Raw genomic sequence first — 16,745 nt, 5'->3', positions numbered from 1 at the left:
TAATTTTGTTTAGACTAATGACAGAGGATGGCTGCTTATTTAGTGGATTCATTTGAAGTCTAGAAACTCAACTGAGCTTTGACTTTTAAAGCAGCAGTCTTTAGTAAGGGGTAGTCAATTTTCTTGTGCAAATACATACCACTAATAATAAAAGAGTCGTCTTTAATTCTTATGTTTGCTTTCAATTTTTCACTTAACCCACTTATGATCATTTTTGGGGTGGGATTTCATTTTATGTTCCCTTCTGAAATGTCTTTAAAACTTCCCTAATCATATCCATGATCCAATCCAATCATAACTCAAATCCCAAATAATCTGTAAAGTGAATGTTCTTCTCTCATTGCACACAACTCAGTACAAACTAAATATAGATTCCGTAGTTTTATACAACTTTAAATTCTGTGTTTCAACAGGTGGTAGAAATAGCATTAAAGGTCAGCCCCATAGTCGGAGCCCACATATTCCAGCCACTGCTGCAAGGTGTCCTCACAGGTGTAGTGAATGGCGAGGTGAGTTTTCCTTATCCCCTCTTTACACTTGTAAACACCATTTTAAAAATCCTTGAAACTTTTTTTCTGTGTAAAGCATTCTTTATTAGCTGGACCAAGCTTATACTTTGTTGCAAGCAAATGAATAATAATATGAAATAAAACCCTGACAATGGGAGAGCAACACTATCATGCCTATTTCAAAATAAAATGCAGCATGGTACAAGTGTATTTACGTTTAGAGAGTTGTCCGCTCAGGTCGCAAAATTAGCCAGGACCGCCTCTGACCCGATGTGTCAGGAGATATTTATGTACATAGTATTACATTTTCTGATTTCATCTTTGTTTTGTGCAGAGATATCCTGTGGTAATGTCCACCTACCTGGGCATCATCGGCCGCATCCTTCTCCAGAATTCAAGCTTCTTCTCATCTCTGCTCAGTAAGCTGGCTACTGAATGTGGCCAGGAGGTGAGATTTCATGCATGTCTTTCTTTTTTTGCCTTCTCAGCAATCTCTTGCAATAATTATACTGTATCAAAAAAAAAGGCCTGTGAAAGTTTGATATGTCAGAAAGTGTGCTCTAAATGATGACCGATGGAATTGTTGGTGGTACCATATCTAGGCACTCATGCAAAGGTCTAGTCCTTTTAGTTCTGGAACTTTTACATTTTGTTTAGCCCAATTATACGAGAAAAGGAAGAATAGGCTGTTTGGAAAAAACCCTGGGCTGTCACTCTTCAGTGACAACCTCCTCTATCTGAGACTTAAGGGAGATCAATTGTTATCAACGAGATTAATTCAGGCTCTCTTCCAAGACAGTTAATTTCTATTCCCCCATTTTTGTTCTTTACCAGATTGACCAATTGTTTGGTAGTGTGATAGAAATGTGGGTGGACCGATTAGACAACATCACACAGCCTGAAAGAAAGAAGCTTTCGTCTCTCGCCCTACTTTCCCTCTTGCCATCTGACAGCAGGTAAGGCACAGTCATACATACACATTTGGGGATTTGGAGCCATTGTTTGGGGGAGTAAGAATATAGAGATACTGTATATTATCAGGCCTGTCGAGTTCGCAGATGTAATTTATTAGGAAAGCAATTGGAAGTGTGACTGTCACACTTAAACAAATGCAGTAGTTGATTTTGTAAACAAATCGAGTAAAGCTCAAACTGTTCCTTTCTGTACTTCTCAACCAATGCTTTTAGTTGGGTTTGCAACTCATTTGAAACAGCCTTTAAAAGCCAATTCTAGATAAAAAGATATTCTTGAATGGCAATGAATTGGTTCTTTAGAAAATATCACTTGCTAGTACTACGGCGTCCTCAAATTTTGTGAAAAAGTGACACCTTGAATAATTGATCCGTAGTCTCACAATAGCCGCTGCAGTGTATCTTTAAATTACTGGCAGATTTTGTATGTATTGAGGAGCTTGCCATCCACACACTCATATCTATTACCTTCACAAACACATATCCAGTGATTTTTTTTTCTTCTTCGTTCCAACTCTAACAGCTATAAAGTTGCAATTTACTTAAAATTGCTTTTTGACACAATGCATTACATATCTTATGAAGTATTAATAGTTTGAGCTTTTTTGAAGAAACTTTAATATAAAGGGGGGCTAGTAGTGCATTTGCTCATGGAGATTTTGGGAAAACTGACATTCTCCACAGTCTTGATTTTGTAATGTTAGATAGCCATGAAATCCTTTGTCACACCCTCTTGCCAATTGGAAATGGCAACCTTGGCTGGTCTAGAACTGCATGACAAAACAACTATCCGCAAATTAATCACAGTTACAATTGTAAGGGTTGTTTATCTTTTCTTATTTACGATTATGGATCTCATTATTTTTTTCTTTTTCTCTGTGTGAGTGACAAATAGTTGTCTAACTGAAGCTGGGTAGAGCAAAGTTTTATCAACTTTTCTGCAGGCTGTTTTCAGTACCTTCTGTCTTGTATACTTCTTTTCTAACAAACTACTTGTAAAATCACAATAAAGCTAGGATAGGGTCAACATAGTAGTTAGTACATGTGGTATTAAGGGAAATGGATAAGAGGGTATTCAGTTAGTCACAGGGGAAATTGTCCGGCGCCACATTGGTTATAGCATGTTGGCCTCACAGTTCTTGGGTTGAGGGTTCAATTCCAGGGCCGTCCTCACTGTGTGAAGTTTGCATGTTCTCCCCAGGCTTGTGTGGGTTTTCTCAGTTAGGCTGGCTGAATACCCTAAATTCACCCTGGGTGAGCCCGAATGGTTGTCCGTCTCCTTGTGCCCTGTGATGGGCTTGCCACCGATTCAGGGTGTTTCCCGCTTGGTGCCCATAGTTACCTGGGATAGGCTCCAGCACCCCTGACTCCTATTGACCCCTTTTCTTGGACGTCATCAAAATTTGTGTGTGCAGCATTGGCTTCCACAAATTCTTTGGCACACCGTAGGAGTAAGGAAGATTGTCTCCATCTGTAATCATTCGTTTTGGTCTTCGTTTACCTGCAGTCAAGGGGTTTATAGTTGTGTCCTAGAATGGAAAAGGAGAGCTACAGCATTGATAAATGGAATCGGTCAACTTGTCCATGTGCTTTTTTTGCCAGCTACTTAATCATAGGGAGCGTTTAACAGATTGTGAGTCTTTGTTAAAGTGCTACCCTCATTAGTTTTACTTGATACAAGCAATTTTCGAATGTTATCAGTGACAATGACTTGTGACCTGATCATTCATGTGCCATTTAGTTTGATCCAGGACAAGTTTTGCGGTATAATCAACATCTGTGTCGAGACTTTGCATGACGTGATGACAGAAGATCCTGAGACAAGCACCTACAAAGAGTAAGTATGCATCTCTATATGGTACTACATCTATATACAAAAATAATAAAGACTCAAATTCATATCGAAAAAGGAAACTTTTTTTTCTTTTTGGACCTTCTCCAAGATATATTCATACATTTAGCTCAGGTATTAAGCTAAGACCTTTTGGAGAAAAAAGGTTTTAAGAACAGCGCATTCTTGCAGGCACTGCAAATAGAGATAGAACACAGAAATACCAACGCTGCATCTTTTCATTATGGCATGAGTGGCAGCTGCACCTATCCCGCTTTAATGATAAGCACAAGGGTGAAAGTGAAGGCATTTGATAGTAGACTAATCTAGATAGTGACAAATTGACTGAAGGGAGGGTGAGCACAACCAGAGAAAACAACCTGTGCGCATTAGCTTGATGTGGGAAGGGAATAAATATCCCATCATACTTTGAAATTGAATCTATCTCTGTCTATGTTTGTGTTCTTTTTCACTGAGGCATAAGACTAATTTCTAAGCTCTGTACATATTCTTGTTGCCTGCGTGAGTTTTCTTTGGGTGCTCCAGTTTCATACCACATCCCAAAAACATGCATGGTAGACTGGTCGAGGACTCTAAATTGCTCCGAGGTATGAGTGTTAACATGATTGGTTGTCTCCTTGTGACCCCCAATTGACTGGCCACCAATTTAGGGTTTCCCCTGCCTGCTTGCCATAGTTAGCTGGGATATGCTTCAGCCCCCCCATGACATGTCGTACTGAAACTGAATGAATTAAATTGGAAGGACTCAAGACTCGGGAGGATTTTTGTCTTTTTCCCCCTGCATTCAATTCACCAGTATGAATTGCAAGTGCAATTTGTGTGCGTGTGTGTACTCTCTGTCCTGAAGTGGTTTCCTGTCATGAAGTATATGTATGGTTATTAATATTGAGTTGAATATTATTGTGTTTGCAGCTGCATGCTGATGAACCACTTTGAGGAGCCCAAGTTGAGTGAGGATGAGGAGCCGCCGACTGAACAGGACAAAAGGAAAAAACTAGTCAGTCAAACAAACAACACACATCCAATCATTCTTGAAACATTTCCATGCTTCATTTGCATCTTTATAAAATTACCCTAGAATATATTATTCTTTTAGATGCACGACTGCAAATAGCAGATAACTGAATAGATACACAATCATACATTTCATATTGGTTTTGGTCCACCTGAGAAAAGTGTTAACATTAATACAGCCACTAAATGGTCCCTTTGTGTGAGGCTAAATGGTTGCCCTTCGATTGACTGGTCATCAATTCAGGGTGTACCCTGCCTACTGCCTGTTATCGACTGAGATAGGCTCGAGCACCCCCGCAACCCTTGTGAGGATAAGCGGAAAATGAATGCAGGGCCTGACTCAATTCAATCCCTCTTCATTTAAAGCAAACATGCTAAAAACTATCCAAAAGTACTGTTTGAAAAATACCACATACATAGAAATGCTAGAATTTAGTATCGGTACCGTATCTTGAATGTTAAAGTACCACTAAAGCGATTACATTTTTTTATACAAAAAAGGAAAACAAAGCTAAAATGCATCTTCCGACATGCACCTATAGCTTATAACTTTTGATGGACTTTGCAAAAGTAGTGAAACTACATACCTATACACTATTTATTCCAAAATTAGAAAGTGGACCCAAAGGAGCTAAAGAAATCACTTTTGCTTATTGGGGACTAAATGCACTCAAAGCTGTTTTGGAGCCATAAATTGTGCAATTTACATATATAAATGAATTGAATGCTTTTATTGTCATTATACAAGTAAAATTAGATTCATAGCCTCACCACGAGGTGCACAATAACAACAAGAAAATAATCAATAAATAATAACAATACCTAATAATTAAATAAGTAATAAATAAATAAATCAGTAGTCAAGACAGGATTTTTCATTCCATGTTCACATCTTGTTGCTATAAATTATTGCATTTTAATATAGAAAGTCTACAATATCAACCCAGCTTCCTTGTGATAAAGCTTTTTTTCCCCCTTTCATCCACCAGTTTATTTTTTATTTTCTCTTATATAAGAAATAATTGATGCTGCCTTCTCTCATGAGATTTCAACAAGGAAGCCACTTACCACAAGCAATGCAATAATATTTTTGCCTTCATACTTGTGCTTGTCTTTTAAGTTTTTATTCTTACCAGGCTCATGTCTTTCTTCATGGGGACATTTGTCTCACTGAGCCAATGCGCTATTAATATTCAGTTCTTAATTGATCATAATACATTTTAATTATCAATGTGACACGTGTGGCTCTTTACAAGCTCATCTCAGGCTGATTGTTTGTTCAAAAGACTTGATAGTTAGTCTAATTGAAGTTGCAACTAGAGTACAAAAGTCCCTAAGGATTGATAACATATTCCTGGGTCTCTGGAGAGCGGGTTTGTCAAGGTACACCACCATTCAGTTTCCAACTAATTGGGGTTTGCTGTGGAAAGATGGGAGTAATTTAAATAAAACCTTCATCTTGAATCATTTAAATTTTTGGGGCAAAAATTTGCCTTTTTTCCATACCACCTTTGTCGGACATGTAAATATGGGATTGATTGATATAATGTGTTTATTTATTCCTCGTATTTGTTCAGCTTTCTTTTAAAAAAAATGTGTGCACTTCTAAATTCATCCCATTAGTTGCAGCAAATGAACTACTAGAAAACACATTTATTGACCTCTAAACAATATGTACTTCCCTCATAATAAAAAGGTCAATCATTCATATTCTAGTCCGAAGTACATTTTCAATCAAAAATAAGTCGCAGTATTGAGACTTTTTGCCCATATCTCATGTTTCCTGATTAAGCAAATATGCATGTTGTTTAAATCTAATACTAAAGTTCTTGTCATTTTGAAACGGTTTCATACTCCTGCAAAATAGAAGTTGGTGAAGGTTTCAGCTTCAAGTGATGGTTTTCTCATGTAATTGGACAAAAAACAAAACACTGTTAATGGTACAGTCTGTGTTTGATAATAACCAGCATTTACGCCTTCTACCAATTCCTATTAGTAGCACATATTCCAATTTGTGAAGCCTCATTTCCTGAGCAAATGACTGCAATCAAATTGTAATCCTCCCACTACGTCGGATCATAAAAAAGCACATCTTGACAATGAGGAGTATTTTGTGCACTGTTGAACAATCTGTCCTGTTATATTAAAACCTTCTTAAATATCTCACACTGAAACAATCAGTTTAGCATTAAATTAAATCTAGGCATGGTCACTTCAAATAATGATTGTATTGCTCTCTCAACATTAAGTAGACACTGACTAAAATCCAGGTCTAGAAATACAAGTAAAATGATGACTATCCAGGATCAGTGAAGACAATCTATAAAGGTCACTCACACATTATTTATTAATTGGATAATTGTCAAACATGACATCTTAAGAGCTCTTTTGCAGTCTTGACGCACCAAGCTTAGCCCACAGAGTTAGCCGGGGTCGCAGATGTCATGTCAAAAACAAAAAAATGGAATTAATATCTGTTTGCGTGTCACCCAGTCAACCCCACACTGTCAGCAATGCTTTTTTGTGTCTGCTAGACGTCATTTGGAAGCCTCACAGCTCATTACATTTCATACGTGCGTGTGTCTGAGCTAGTATTCTCACTGTTATCGACATGTCGTAAATCCGTTGCGTGATTATCAGTAAATTTAATCTTTTTTCCATCCTAGTGAGGAAATGTGGTTTTATGCTCCTGTCAGTTTGTTAAGTATAACATATCAAGCTCCATCAGGATTTCTTTAAATTTTTCTTCCCGATTTATGGCCAAAGGATCAGTTTCTGTATATCATTTCTTTGAATGTAATATCACTAAAATAGGTCTCCAGTTGTGTGGTTCTTAATGAAGTCTTTTTTGTGCAAATCTCATTTTGTTGTAGGTTAAATAACATTCCCATTTTGTTAAGTCTATTGCGTATTAAAGGAAATATGGTAATGTGTATTGCTAAAATGGAAAAATGACTTATTTAGTGGTAGTGATGATCCAGAAATCAGGAATGACACTGAGCTTGGGTTCATGATGACAACAATGCTGGTCTTAAACACAGTAAACTCTGATCAAGTTCTCTTTTCCACTAGACTGTAATTTATGCTGAGTATATACTTTTCTCATTAGGACACAATAGCAGCCACTCTTCAGGAGCTTGATTACCCTGTAATAGTGGAAAACTAATGAGTACTACAAGTGTCATGATTAGCAAGAGACTGTGAGTTGCCATCTAAAATACTGTTGCTCTCCAGCGTCTTATTTGCCTGTCCTTTCCCCCCTCTGTTTATGACGTCTACCAGCAATGACAAATCCAACTTTGGCTGATTAGATCATTAACACTAGTGCTAAAGAGAGCTGCTTGCTTTTCTTATGGGTCTGCAGACTAACCTAGTTGCTAAGACTCGGCAGACCAAGAAACAACACCAGCATAATTAGTGTGTTTAGTGGTAAAGAACAGACACAGTCATGAAGCAAGAAACAATTATTAGTTAAACAGTAAAACCTCTGAAGTTGGATTTACTTTCAAAACAATTCCCAAGTGGTGTAATTTGGGTTTGCTATATAGGCCTATCATTGCCGAGAAATCTCAACGGCACTTTCTTTCAGCAGACAGTCCAAACCAGGTGACTAAGAATCAGAAACAGGACCAGGACATCTCTTTGTTTCTAAGACACACACATAACATCTTAGGTTTATTATATGATTCAATTGTTGTGCCTTAGTCTTTGTAATATACAGTAGTATTTGCTTTCTCTGCTTTTGTTCAATTCACCAAAAACTTTTACATAAAAAAGTTTTTGTTGTATTGCAGTTGGCCTTGGAGGACCCTGTGCACACCATTTCTCTCCAGCAGTTTGTCTATGAAAAACTGAAGGCTCAGCAGATCCTCCTGGGTGACCAGGGCTTCGGCAACCTCATGGAAAGTGTGGACACGGAGCTTGTAAGGCAGCTCCAGGAGTTCCTGCAGGGCTTCTGAATCACATCCACATCCTACACTAGCCTATACAACTCACCATTGCCATTTAATCCTCAATGCCTTCTTCCCTTCAGAAAAAAAAAGACTCAAACATGTAGGCCCCATTGGAAATATTCCCAAACGCTGCCCATGTTCTCTGCCTTATCTACATCTAGAAATAGTCTTTTCCAATCGCCCGTTATCATGTCACCTCCCACCATTAACAAAACAGATTGCTTTATTATTATTATTTTTTAGGAGTGTTTCATGCGTATTTACCATTAGTTTGAGAAGCTATAGCTCTTCCGAGCTTCTACTAAATTTCTCACTTTATATTTTTCGTCTTTTAGTGTGGTTTTGATATGGAAAGAGTAGAGGTGTACTTACCAAAAAATAGTTTGTAAGCCAAGGACTATTCAACTGAATTATCTACAGACTGAAGCTCCAAGGTGGTAGAAAAGAAACCAGACAGACCTGAAACAGTTTACAAAATCTATCCCCCAAATCCCCCAAGAAGAAAAAAAAACAAATGTAAGTTTTGTATCTTTGTAAAATATGGACTGTATTTAGCATGACTATATCAATTTGTTTTTACTTCCCCTCCATGATTTAAGGTGTTCACGTCACAGCCAGACGTCAAATTGAATTAACTACTGAGTTTTTTTGTTTTTAGTTAAATTACACAATGGGTGATTTTTTTCTATTTTTAAGCCAATGACCTGAATGTGGAATTATGTATATACGTATCGCTGCTATTTGTGGGAGTGTTGGAGCACTTTAACCAAAACTATTATTTTCATTACTGCTGTGTTTAACACATTGAATACTAGAGGACATATACCTAAGCTTAAAAAAAAAACATGTATATATAAATATACTTTTTTCATCAATATGATCTGCAACTACCCTATTATGGTTAGTAGAATAAATTACAAATAAATCAGGAAATCTTAATTTAGAAATGAATTTGTGTTCAAGCTCTAAAGTGTCATTTGAGCCTCAAAATGCAAAATCATAGTCCTAAAATTTGTACTTCGTGAAGGAGCTTTGAACTATTTTCCTTAGGTTTCATAATTGTACAATATAATGATAGACTATATTTCATTCTAGCTTTAGTTTTCCACCAGAAGTAAACAAACATACAGTTTCCAAGTATAATTCAGCCTTTTAGCCTTTATAATGGCACGAGATCATTGTTATTGCTTAAAAATATTTTGTCTTTATTCCGCTAACTCTTGCTTGTATTGTGTGATGTGACAAGTTCGCACCACAAACTGAATATTTGCTTTTGGCAAAAAAATAAAAAAATAAAAATAAGTTCTTTATTTCCTTTTAAAACTTTCAATAAAATGAAGTAATAAAACAAAACAATAAAACTTCCATGACTACAAAGAAGAAAAGACTCAAATGAGACTAGTTTAATTGGAATGCTCACTAAGGAGCCAAGGCTAAAGATTCCCATTGCTTTTGTTTCCCTGTTGTTTTTTCAGTTAGATGACCCAGGTTTGGCAGTCAACTTAATATCATTTCTATACAGTCATTTGGCCTCTGCCTCTTATGGATCCCAATGCAAGTGCATCATCAGAAAAGCTGCCATCACAAAAACGATGACAATTATTTTTGATTGACACTGCCAGGGAGATATTAATACTAGTTTATTGTGGAACTGAAGTGCACTGCTTCAAACAGCTGTTTCTCAGAGATCATGTAAATTGACTCATCAGTAAACAGTACTGTAGATGTTGTGTTTGGCTTTTCACAAAATATTGCGAAGGTGCTATATTGCTGATACAGGGTGTGGTATATACAATACTAGAAGAGGAAATGTGGTTTCTCTCAATCTCTTGTCCCTCATCCATAATAAATGTGATGCGGAAAAATTGCTGAGTCGGCTTCGGCAACCCATTGACTGTCAACTGTACTTTATGTACAACAGACACATAACAAATGACATGCTTTTAACATTTCCATCCATTTATCTTCTAACAGTTATGTGAGATCAAGTCAGAAGGGCAGCAGCTTTAGCAGGATCAGCTCGAGTGAGTGTTGAAGATCAGTTTATTGAAGCCAACAGTACCATATTGTCAAAGAACAAAGATTAATAAATTCAGCATTTTGTCTGCGAGGAACTGAAGGCTTATGCTAATAAATCCAGTTCACCCAAAACTGCTTAATATGCATAAATGAGTGCTCATTTCTAGTAAATTGGAAAGAACAAGGTCAAGTAATAGCTGCGCCCCTGTTGGTCTGCAGAGTTGGGCTTTTGCTCGATCAAGCTAAATGATGCAATTGAGAATACTAGAAGGCCCACGATGCTGTCCATGCTGGGCCTTTTAGCATGTTTGAGGCCACCTGCGGTGTTCCCAAAGGAAATCTTAAAACTTGTGATTCGATGTTTTAAATCACGACAATAGTCTACCAGCGGACATGCAATTATTGGATAGTGCACAACTAACAAGGCAGTAGTGTGTAGTGTGTGCACATGAGTGCTGTTAACCCGAAAAGGTCTTTTGAAAGTGACCATTAAGACAACTTTCTGTCACAGTGTGTAAGTCTGTTTTTGCAGCCTGACCGTGTCAATGAAAGCTGTAGTTTTAATATCGATTCCTCATGTCGCTGTTAATTAAAGCCGGCTGAACTCTACTCTTTTCACGAGATGCCTTTTGACTTGTGGGTACTTTGGAGTGGATAGAAAAGGTCTACACTGTTCCACACTGCCTGTTCAGATGTATGGTTTTCTTATGGTAAGCAAATCAATGTGCAAAGCATTTTTCCACCATTTCTGTAAAATATAATCTATGAGTTTATCAGTAATGGTTTTAATATTTCCACATTTTATTCGCTTTGCAGAATTGTTTAAGATTTTTCAATCTGTAACGATCTCCAGCGCTCATCTATTATTTGATCACTACATCAATACTTGATCAAACTAATCATAATGGCTTACACTTGGACCAAGGAATTAGTACCAATTTCCAAGTGTAATACTACCACATCACCGGTAAGTAACTCTAATGTTGATTAATGTTTTTGTTTATTGTTTTTTGGGGGGTTATGAAAGTTTAGAAAGCCTAGAAACTAAAAACTATTTTCTCTTTTCTGCAGCCACTGTAATAAAAAAAAGTTGTCTAGAAAACTGGAACTGCAGAGCTTAAGTATTTCCGAAGTTCTGCACCTCTCTGAAATAGTTTTTCAGTTTTTGTCTTTACACAGTCCATTACATGTTTACATTAGGTGTTCATCTTGTTAGACCACACATGTGGATGACATGCTTTTTTTCATCCACTTAATTTTCAAGCTTATGCAACTTGCAGTTGGAAATGATCTATAAAATAATGTGTTCAGAATTTGCCTAATAATTGTACTCAGTATATACCTGATTGAAATAATGTCTAATATAAATTATTTAATGAGGTGCCTTTGCAAGCATAGTAGCAAAGTTCGAGTTTGGATATTGTCACAGGTAATGTTATGAAAATATATTTAAGTGATGTTTTTTGTTCTGAAATGCCAGTGTATGAGTGTAATTTTGTCTTCTATTTCTTCCCTTCTCTGGATGTCCTTATAGCATTGAACGCTTGAATGAGATGTCCACTTTAGCACAGTAAACTCATTCAGTGACTATATTTGGCTGGCCTCTGGAGAAGCGACCATGAGATGACATCATTTGCAATCACAAACATTTCTGGAAGGTAGGTTGCACTCATAATGTCACATTGGACTCAAATATCCCAACATCACCAAAAAAAATCATTTGCGAAGTATGACCTCAATTTCTTGCACATGGAAAAGTTGTTCTACTGTCGTTGCTGTAGGCGGTTTTAGAAAAAAAAATCCCTTCACGCTGTAAAATCACGCCAGACGACCAAAATCACAATCACTTTTAGCTGTCAGAAAATGCATTACTGACAAATAATACATCTCTTTAGTGGTTTGTAGCAGAAACAAGCAGTTGGTGTCGTTATCACCTGCTCCCCTGACCTGAAAGTATTAACAGCCGGAATTCCGTAAATCTGGCCTAATCCCTCCCCAAATTGAAAAAGGATTATTGATAAGTGAAAAATGCTTAAGAGAGAAAACAGATAAGACTTGCATCTAAATTAAATAAAGACCAAAACATCCTCTTATCGGCACCATTCTGAAGATGTCTTCTTATCAGTAGTTTAAAGACACTCAGGTTAATGCAAATAAAGAGGACCAATGTCCCATCAGGCCTCTCCTGACTATTTGAAGGACAGAATAGTGCTGAGTCTGTATTTTTAGGGTGCACTCTTGGTTAAAAAGCAATTACAGCTATTATAACAGATAGATACTTAACTTGGACACACCCACCAAGGGCCTCCCCTCAGATGGACCTTAATTAGCCCCAAATCGTTGTCTCTTTCTTCCCCTAACACGGGTTTAGTTTTTAATACGTGTTTCTCCAATGAGACTCTACGAACACCATTCAGATTTTTGACCAGTAACATGGAGGTCTGCACACTTCACAAACCCATTACACTATCTTAACTTGGAGCCAATTAAAAATTTCGACAGGTGTGTGAGATGACATTAAATAAATCTGGAATCTCCTGTATTACAGATATTTTCTCAAACCTATACTTTACTGAAATACTTTGTCCTATGTTTCAGATAAAAAGCGAATTAACCTTTTTTTCAGTTTTAAGAAGTATAATATCAATATCATACAGGTTATATTTCTTAAGGGTCTCAATGGAAGCAACCCAATTTTGGTAGAAAAGAGGACACGGAAGAGACATAGAAGAAAGTTGACAGCAGGTCGTTCTTATCAAGGGATCTTGAGATTGGAATTTTCTTCCATTCCTCTTGGTTTTATTGATTGCTGCTCTGTTTGAATATCTTAGATGGGTCAGTAATGTGGCCCAGTTTGAACAGGCTGAGATCTGATTTGGAGTCTTGCTAAAAATAATGTGACCAGGCAGCCCTAGAAATTTCCATTTGACCAAGAATGGAGTCCCATATGCTTCCAGACTAAATGCAGTCATAAAGCCAAGCAACCATTCATAACTCAGAAGACCGTAAATATTAGGACAAGGACAGTAAAGCACCACTACAAGATTTAAAAACAAACAGAATGTGCTTTACGTGCAGATTTCCATCTTAAGGGACCAAAAGTAATTGAATAATTGTCTGCTCAACTGTTCCATGGCCAGCTGAGTATTTATGGCTGCCAGTGGAACCGGTTCCGTTACAACTACTATTCCCAGTATTCTGCCCCATCTCAATTCATCATGCTTTATAATTCCTGTGTAATCACCGCTGTTCAAAAGTGAAATTCCAATCACAACTTTTAAATATCACAGACAGTGATAATCAACCACTAAACAACCCACTAAGAGCAAAAATGTCAGAACACTCTGAATCCTACTCCCACACATACATCATTTGCTTCTTTTAAGGTGAAATTAATGTTTGCCCAGCAGGTGCAGGCACCTTGCTAAAATACCTGATTAGATTCTCCTTCAATTTAAAGTGAGGATTTGATGAGAGGTCGTCAAACAATGGCCCCACGGCTATGCGGCAATTTTTCTTCATGCGCCATGGTTGGCATCCGTCTTTCACAGGATACAACTAATTATCCATATATTTCATGCATAACAAGGGAATACTGAGGTTTCTAACAGACATCATATATCCCCTCCCGAGGTGTTCTCTTCGTTTTCTATTAGTCGCTTCATGCTACATGTTCTATGAATTGCAAGCAACTCTATTTTCAGTGAACCTCTGCAGATTTGCTGTACAGCATTCATAAATTCATTGCATTTTCATTCTTTTTCTTTTTTATTTGCTACGGCCAAAACAATTCATAAACATAGCTTGCTGTCATCCTGTGGCATAAACTGTATCTGAAAAAGTAACTATATTTTGGTAGCATGTTGGGCTTTGTCACCATCAACTTCATTTGCTTGCTCATATATTCTATTGTCATCGATTAGTCCAAACTTTTTCCGAGGGCTGCTTTAAAAAAATGGGCCAACTTGAAATCTTTCTATTTTTTTAATCTATTAAAAAGACAACCGAAATTAAATTGTTTTGGACATCTATTGTTGTCAATGGCAGATTGACATGATGACTCAATACAATTTGGAATGGATTTGATGTATCTAACTGTCAATGGAATTGAATGATTTAAGGGCTACAGGCAACAGAATGAGCCAAAAGTGTACATGTATAAATTCTCCACCTGAGGTTAAATTGCTTTCCTGCACTAGAAAAACTTTTTCGGATAGGTGAAGACCTGCCAATAGCATCTATGTACACCCACAAGAACACTCTGTTCCTGAGTTGTGCCTCCAGCATTACCAAAAGTACATCAGCAGGCAGTTCCTCCTCCTAACTCTCAGGAAACAAAACTCAAATGCTGCATGTAGTATCACTTAAAATACAATACGATATATAAATATGTATACATATAGATTTGTGTTTGCATATGATATACATACATATATGTGCACACTTGTTCCCAACTCATCCCAATCTGTATATGAGCACAGTTTACATATGTTTTCTTGCGTTTGTTGGTGTAGGAAATGTGCCTTACAGAAGGACGGCTTTGAGATGGTGGTAGATGCATTTAGAAATTAGCTTGCTTCCCTGGAGTGATTATAATATTTTTCCCACAATTAATAGTGGATTTCAATAAGCACAGAATCCCTAATTGGCGTCCTTGATTCATAGTGTAAGCAAGTGGTCCTATTTGCTCAGCATGTCTCCTGCAGTAGGAGGAAATACTTTTATTGGTGGGTGTACACATTTTCAAAACAATGCAATTTACATGGAAAACTGCAGATTAATTAGTACATGCAACTAATAGAGTTCAGTACCTCAAGAAAATGAGCTCACCCATTATAATTTTTGTAAAGACTTCATTGTTAGTTTTCATGATATTCAAAGACATTATGCAAGTCCACAGCTTGTATAATCATGTAAATTGCTGTCACCTCAAAAGAAATGCTGTATAAAAGTATGGAAATATCCACCTTAGGCACAATTTGTACTTTTTTAATGAGTTTAATCTTTAGTCCAAAAGGGAAAAATGTTTTAGTTAGTATATAATAGATAGAAATTGTGCTAGGTGGACCGATGCACCTATGAGAGAGTGTAACTTCAACAATTGTTACATTATGAAAATGCTTCACCCTGTTTTTTTTCCCAATGGCACATGGGAGGCTTTCTTCATATTTCTGCTTTTATTCACTCCACAATTAGTGCAAAAGTAGTGGTGAAGTGAGAACCCCAAACCCCCAAAAGAAAGTTAGGGTATTGTAATAAGGCTTCCATTGATATTCTCATCCATCACGGATGGAGGGCTGCCCCTTAAATGTGCTAGCAATGATTTACACACTGGGATTTATCACCTGGGGCTTTTTCTATGGGCCCCATACTTGGGGCTGCATGGTAGTTATTTCATATCCTAAAAGTTGTTTTTCAATTCCCTGGCCTGGGAAGCGTGTTTTGACAAAGTCCTTCTTAGGAAAGACCCTTAACACTCCTTATTTCGTTTCATTAGTGGGTGAATAAAGATAGGGTATCAGAGCACTTTGAGTACCTCGAAGGGTGAAATGTGGTATACTCCATTCGTAAAAGCCCTTTTTTCCATTTACGTTTTAAGAGCCATGGTGCACGGCGCCTGCCTCACAGCTCTGGGGTCCTGGGTTCAAATCCAGGTCGGTCCACCTGTGTGGAGTTTGCATTTTCTTCCCGGGCCTGCACAGGTTTTCTTAGGGTACTCTGGTTTCCTCCCGCAATCCGAAAACATGCATGATAGGCTAATTTGACACCCCCCATTTCCACTAGGTGTGAGTGTGACTGTGCATGGTTGTCCGTGTCCTTGTGCCTTGCCTCTGACCCAGAGTCAGCTGGGATAGGCTCCAGCACCCCCCGTCAACCTAATGAGGATAAAGCGGTTCAGAAAATGAAATTAGATGAGATTTTAAGAGCCTGTGCTTATGTGGGTATTCTCTATTAGGGAATTCCAATGTCAATTTGTGTACGACTGGAAATTAATTGCTTGAGAGAGTGGGAATACTGTAGGTAGTATTATTTTTTTTGTATGTGCAGCTCTGGCAAACTAACCATTAATTTGAAACAGAAAAATAAAAGTAATAATTTAGATGTGTACTTTTTTCTGTTATAAATACTAAATCACAACTGCAGTAATCCAACAAAGTGTTTATAGTTTCTAAGTGTCTGCCAGGGAAAGTCCATTTAGATAGCTTTTTTTTCCAAAGTTGTGAAATATTGCTATTGTCAAGACCTCCTAATCATTTATTACTTAAAAATTGCACGCTGTGCTGACCTTGAGTTTTGTTAGAGTTAGTGGATTATATTGAATGTCATTCACTGATTTATTTGTCACTTCTCAGTCTAAGCCTGCTGCAATTCCAGTGTCATGTGTTGTATATACAGATGTTAGATTAATGGCAGCTATGTATTGGAT

The 16,745-nt window shown here is 37.3% G+C and overlaps 1 protein-coding gene across 1 annotated transcript in view; it reads left to right on the top strand.

The window, feature by feature from the left end:
* Nucleotides 1–9,560, top strand: part of LOC144215807 (importin-11-like) — a 39,440-nt gene extending 29,880 nt beyond the window's left edge. The window contains exons 25-30 of the mRNA XM_077744963.1: nucleotides 414–509; nucleotides 844–957; nucleotides 1,344–1,465; nucleotides 3,222–3,317; nucleotides 4,245–4,329; nucleotides 8,141–9,560. Coding sequence (XP_077601089.1) covers nucleotides 414–509; nucleotides 844–957; nucleotides 1,344–1,465; nucleotides 3,222–3,317; nucleotides 4,245–4,329; nucleotides 8,141–8,305 — 678 coding nt within the window. The 3' untranslated portion in view covers nucleotides 8,306–9,560. The remainder of the gene's footprint in view (nucleotides 1–413; nucleotides 510–843; nucleotides 958–1,343; nucleotides 1,466–3,221; nucleotides 3,318–4,244; nucleotides 4,330–8,140) is intronic.
* Nucleotides 9,561–16,745: the final 7,185 nt, after the last annotated feature.

The sequence above is a fragment of the Stigmatopora nigra genome, chromosome 22 (assembly GCF_051989575.1).
Source record: "Stigmatopora nigra isolate UIUO_SnigA chromosome 22, RoL_Snig_1.1, whole genome shotgun sequence".
NCBI classification, from domain to species: domain Eukaryota; kingdom Metazoa; phylum Chordata; class Actinopteri; order Syngnathiformes; family Syngnathidae; genus Stigmatopora; species Stigmatopora nigra.
Note: the sequence above shows the minus strand (reverse complement) of the source record. Positions and strands in the feature narration are given on the sequence as shown.